This window comes from Phaethon lepturus, unplaced genomic scaffold (assembly GCF_000687285.1).
Source record: "Phaethon lepturus isolate BGI_N335 unplaced genomic scaffold, ASM68728v1 scaffold20346, whole genome shotgun sequence".
Classification (NCBI taxonomy): domain Eukaryota; kingdom Metazoa; phylum Chordata; class Aves; order Phaethontiformes; family Phaethontidae; genus Phaethon; species Phaethon lepturus.
The window spans coordinates 56,637-62,612 of NW_010548514.1; the positions used below are offsets into that span (position 1 = coordinate 56,637).

At 51.4% G+C, this 5,976-nt stretch overlaps 1 protein-coding gene across 1 annotated transcript in view; it reads left to right on the forward strand.

Moving 5' to 3' along the window:
* Positions 1-5,976, forward strand: part of LOC104623044 (contactin-4-like) — a gene marked incomplete at both ends in the record, with an annotated part of 63,865 nt that overhangs the window by 55,361 nt on the left and 2,528 nt on the right. The window contains 6 exons of the mRNA XM_010289997.1: positions 503-661; positions 1,388-1,537; positions 2,639-2,709; positions 4,416-4,650; positions 5,185-5,300; positions 5,762-5,948. Of these exons, the coding sequence (XP_010288299.1) occupies positions 503-661; positions 1,388-1,537; positions 2,639-2,709; positions 4,416-4,650; positions 5,185-5,300; positions 5,762-5,948 (918 nt within the window). The remainder of the gene's footprint in view (positions 1-502; positions 662-1,387; positions 1,538-2,638; positions 2,710-4,415; positions 4,651-5,184; positions 5,301-5,761; positions 5,949-5,976) is intronic.

A 5,976-nucleotide genomic window follows, 5' to 3' on the forward strand; every position in this document is an offset into this window, starting at 1 on the left:
CTTGAGGTGGTGCTTTTGGGGAGAGACTTCATCTCAGGTGCCACTACTGACCGTAACGGCCATACGATAGAGGAGAGAGGTCAATTACAGGCAGGTCCTTCGTTCTTCACCAGCCTCCGGGTGCACCCAAGCTGCAGCCAAGAACCGTCCATGCACACAGGGCAGTCCGAAAGCAGCAGGCGGGAGATGGCAGAGCTGGTCCCGAGTGCTGCAGCAAGCGCCTTGCTCTGCCGGGTAGCTCAGCCGTGCCGCCGCGCTGCGGCTCACACGGAGGCACCTGGGGGCTGCGGGTGAAGCTGGTGATCTCCGGGTGTGCGCATCTCCCCCACGCCTCCAACCTCCTCTGGGCGATGCAAGCTGCTAACCCGCAGCTGGGGCTGCACTTAACTCCTCTGCAGGGACTCGGTTACCTGGGTCCTGAGCCAGGGAAGAAGACCAGAGTGCTCCTTCCTTGAGCCACTGCAAAGCTCCAAGCAACCCTCTCCCGTAATTCTTCCAACAGGTCCCCCAGGCCCACCAGAAGCTGTGACAATAGATGAGATCACCGACACCACCGCTCAGCTGTCCTGGAGGCCGGGAGCAGACAACCACAGCCCTATTACAATGTATGTCGTACAAGCAAGGACCCCCTTCTCGGTGGGATGGCAAGCGGTGAGCACAGGTAGGTCCATCACTTGGCCCCCGAAGAGCTCCACCGATGGAGAACGCATCCATCGGGACCGAGGCCGAGGGGAGCAGCTCTGCACCTGGAAGTGAAAAGTAATTTCGCCGGCTGCAGAGCCCTGCTCTTATTAACTAGTTTCAAGTTTGGCAACCCAAAGATTTAGAGTCCAGTCGGTGCTATTACTCATCCATTTTTCTCATGAATGTTTAAGGGAAAACAGAATGAATTCCTATCTTTTGTTGCTGCACTGGAGATATACAACAGTAATTGTGGTCTATAAAGACATCCCTCAGGGACAGACCGTGTCATCTGGCCTATCTTTAAGTAGAATTATTTTCCTGATAGAGGGAAAAATCCCATGATGTAATTGCTCATTCTGTCAGAGGTTAATTTTGTTCCAGTAACCATTAAATAGAGGGAACAGTATGTTTTAAAAAGAGAAAAATAAAACCCCTTTAAACCTGTTGTCTTGACACTTTGTTTTCAAAAAGCAGCAATTTAGGAGAAACTCTTTAACAGCAGCATGATGTTTTAGTGCCACCTCTTTGAGTTCCTTGCAGTTAACAAAATGCTAGAAAAATGAGAAAAGGTATAGCAATCCTTCTTCACTTTGCATTTACATTAATCCCTCACTTCTAAGGGTATCAGATACAACCTTTTCTCAGCAGCCTTTAATACTTTTAGTGGTCTCCGTTGCACTCCTGACCTGTGGCTGGCTTCTAGTTCCAGAGATCATCGATGGCAGGACATTCACAGCGACAGTGGTGGGTCTGAACCCTTGGGTCGAATATGAATTTCGAGTAGTGGCTGCCAACCTGATCGGGATTGGAGAGCCCAGCAGACCTTCAGAGAAGAGAAGAACTGAAGAAGCTCGTAAGTAGTGGTGGCAACTGAGTTACATCTTGTTGAATAGGTGCTAATGGATGTGTTGTGCTGGAGGAAGCTGAGGAGCACTTTCTGCGCCCGTTGCTCTCCTCCCTCGTGGCATGTTATTTGTGCACAGAACAGGCAGTAGAAGTTGTGGAACTCCTAAAGGGCTCTCTTGCTCAGTCTGTGACTCCTGGATGTATAGGAAGACTTCATCTCCTTTTTCTGCAGAAAGCAATGATTTTCCAATTTTTTTGGAAAAACTGCCCAGTATCCATTGATGAGAGAGATGAACTCTGAGAGCAATTCCTCTGGCTTCCCATGATCAATGTGATGGAAACTCTGGAGCACAGACTACAGCACCTTGAGATCGGGAGTTTGAGCTTCACAGCTGGGGAGTCGGCAGTCTCTTGAGGCTGGGGGCTTCTGGGGTTCTTGGAGTGGTTCTCACCCTGTGAGTCCACCAGCCTTCGAGAAACCACCCTGGGCTGCCCTGTGGGTTGGATCATTTCGTGGGCTTACTGAAGGTCTGTCTTCGCGAACATGCCACTACCTCCTGGAACCACGCTGTGTCTTCAGGCTGCTGCAGGCACGGCTTCACGGTGATCTTCAGCAGCGCTCGCGTTTAGGGACTTCAGCACAAGCTGCAAGCCTTGGCAGCTTTAAAGGTCCTTGGTGTTGACCCTGTCTTTTGATCTGGCAGAAAGGGGTCACGGCAAGGCGTAGGCTCAGCGTGGTAGCTGCAGGGATATGTGCCTCAGTTATGGGAAACCCCTGGGAGGTGGCTCCTCTGTTCTATTTTAGCCTGTAACAGAACAGAATATGAAATACAAAAATAAATAAAAGCCTTTTTTACAGAAGATAAATATTTAAACTAAACAATTAATGACTGAATACACAAGTTAATTGACATACTTTTAATATACTATTATTGACATACTTTTAATGTGCTATGTGCCGTGGCAAATTACTCGCTACCTAATGGCGTTTCTGGTACCCAGCAGGGGAAGGCCATCAGAGTCCTGTCGCTGCACAGGTCTGTTCCATTTCCGTGCGCTTTTCTGGTTTCAAAGTCTCCACGTGCATCTTCTGCATCTTTTTTTGCAGTTCCTGAAGTGACACCGGCTAACGTCAGTGGTGGCGGAGGGAGCAAGTCTGAGCTGGTCATCACTTGGGAGGTAAGCGGAGTCCAAACCCAGAGGAAAATTGATACGGTCCTGATCTAGATGCACCCTTTCACCCCAGTGAAGCGTCCGTAGATCTCAAACGGGCTGCGGTAAAAAAGCCCGGACTGTGTGATAAAATAGCCCAGCTACTAAAATTGAGCTACACCCCTTCCCCATGCCAGCTCCCGCGGGGAGCGGGCTGTGCGTCGCTGCTTCGACACGAGCTCAGCCCCCTCGGCTGAGCACACGCCTACGCATATGGCAAAGCACGGACGGGCAGCAAGCACCGGAGGGATGAAACGGAGTTTGTGAGACCAGGCTGGCAGCCTGACCTGGTGGAGAGCTGTTGTGGCTGGCTCCCAGGCTCCAGCCCTTATCCCTGCACCGGCTCACATGGCAGCAAATAGTTAAGAGTTAGCACAAGGCATTGCATGCTGGCTTCCGTCGCTGCTAACGAAAGCCAGCAAGAGGAGATACAGAGATGAAAAATGTTTAGTATTCCTTAAGGCAGTCGGGGTTAGAACTTTAGTCATTTGTCTGCTCATATTTTCACGTTATGATGCGATGCAGCTGGCATATTTTTCCTAATAATGAACTTCACTAGACATGCTAACACTTCCACTTAGCGCTATTTCTGACCAAGCTGGCACAATGAATCGCCAGAGATATTTTTAAGGTTATTAAAAAACTATAAATGGGTTTTTGTCCTTACGACACAGCTCAGTGTGCTAAATTTCCTCTTCCATTGGACTAATTAGCTACGCTGTGTCTCCTAAAGATAGTGCAATATGTTTCAAAAACACACATGGATAGAACACCAGCCATGAGTGTCGTAATTTGCACAAAATACAATTTGTATTATGACAGAACAGTCAGTTTACTCTTTTAAATGTCCAGAGACCTTTTCTTTATGGTCCGGTGTATTTTTTGAGCCTTAACAATGCAGAGTAAGAAGCAGTCACCAAAAGTAACCCCTGCACGTGCTTAAGCACCGTGGACATCTGTGGGAGAGCGGCCCATAGCTACCGATTGTTTCAATACGTTGAAGCTCGGGGTTCTGACGCAGTTTTAGGGGTGGCAAGGCTGAGAGTAGGAAGTGTCAGTGTGTCCAGAAGTGACCTGGGGGTGACAAGCTGTTTCTTCTAGCTGTTACCTGGCACTTACCTGCCCTTCTCCATCACGTATGTGACGGTCGCTCCCTGCCGCCGTGGTCTCTAGCAGGTCACGTCACACGGGACCACCAGCCCCGCGCTGGCTAGGACATTGCCAAGATACGTTCTTCAGGGCTTCAACATGCAATTCCAAAGATGTGAGAGCGGCTGCGCATGTATTGGGAAAGCAGGAACCATCTTCTTGGTTGACCCCACCAAACCTCAGCCGCTTAGTCATTGCAGTGCCTAAAATTACTCACTTCGCTACCGGAGGCTCCATCTAGGCAGCGAAGGAGGGTGGGCACCTACGAAGATGGATTCAGTCTTAGGCGAAGTGTCTTCCGGAGGTGCTGCTTTCCCCCCGACTACAGGAGCTTGCGGCGCCGCAGGGCTCTAGCGCAGTCGGGGTGGGATGAATTCAGGCTAGGTGGGAAGGAGGACTCCGGCCACCTCCCGCTCGGTAGAGGACAGCAGCTTTAGCACACCGGGGGCAGTAGCCAGCAGACGGGGAGATAAGCGCGTGCATTGCTGAAAGTGCCGTTTCTCCCGCCATCTGCCTGCCCACAGACCGTGCCCGAGGAGCTGCAGAACGGAGGCGGCTTCGGGTACGTGGTGGCCTTCCGCCCCTTCGGCACCGTCAGCTGGATGCAGACTGTCGTGGCCTCCCCGGACGCCGCCAGATACGTCTTCCGCAACGAGACCTTGCCGCCCTTCTCGCCCTACGAAGTTAAAGTGGGGGTGTACAACAACAAGGGGGAAGGGTCGTTCAGCCCCGTGACGGTCGTCTACTCGGCAGAGGAAGGTAGAGCCAGGAGCCCACCCCACCGCCTCTCCCTCCTCCCTGCCAATGGACGCAGGGAGGGTGACCGGGTCTGAAAGGGTTTAGTATCCACCTTGACATATCCTTTGATACCTAATCCTTGCTCTGATTTATAATAAATGGTGAGCCGTGATTAATTCTTTTGATAGTCATTAAAATAACATTAATTGTAATGAAATCTTTTGATATTAATGGAAAAGTAATATGTAATCTGGAAAGAATTCCAATGAGATTTAGTATGAATTAATGTCCACTGATTAGAAAATGTTCCCTCTTGTCCTAATTACAGTACATGGTATCCTGGGTTGAGTTCAGTAATGACATCTTCTTATTTCTTAGGCAGAGGAGCGGTGCTGTCTGGCACAGGCTGGCAGGCCACCGTTTTGACGTGTGGAAGTTTGTTTCGGTGGCATGCCTCTTTTCTCATGCGATAAAGAAAAGAAATCCCTTAAAGTTTGGGACTAATTGAACATAAAATCAAAAACTCTTAATTTTATTTTTGACTCCTCTACCCAGAGCCGACAAAAGCCCCAACCGCTGTTTTGGCCAGAAGTCTTTCTGCCTCAGACGTTGAAGTTTCTTGGGCTCCCCCTCGGGAGAACCAGCACAAAGGAAGAATACAGGGATATGAGGTATGGAAACACGGCGCAGCCCCTCTCCGTCCTGAGCGTTGAGGAGACGCGCAGGTACATCACAGGCAGCCATTGCGGTGCTGCTCCTGCCCGCCTTGGGGCGGTGGGTTCCTGTGGCATATTTGCTTCCTTTTGTCTCTTCAGGACGCGGAGATTTCTCTCACACGGTAAAAAATTACACAACTTTCTGTGTGTGATCCGGCTGAAAACGGAGAGCAGAGCTCGCTCGGGGAAACCTGCGTGAATGTGCTTCCCCGGCCGGGCCGCGGCGCAGGCCCTGGGGAGGGAGCGCTGCCGCCGGGCTGGTTTCTGGCAGGGAAGGAGAAGGGGTCGTAGCAGGGCGCGGGATCTGTCCCCGCGGCACTTGCGCTTTGGGCAGAAGTGCCGGAGGGAGCGCTGGGCGCGGCCGGGTGCTGCCAGCCCGCAGCGGGAGGTAAACGCCTACCTGCTCTGCTTCTCAGGTCAGGTGCTGGAGGCACGACGAAAAGGAAGAAAACGCAAAAAGGATTCGAACGGTTGGCAATCAAACGTCTGCAAAAGTCAGCAGCCTGCGAGGCAACGCGCTGTATCACCTGGCAGTCAGGGCGTACAACACGGCTGGGACCGGCCCCTCCAGCGCCGCGGTCAACGTCACAACCAAAAAGCCACGCGGGCGGGTGTGAGGACGGGGGGCTCT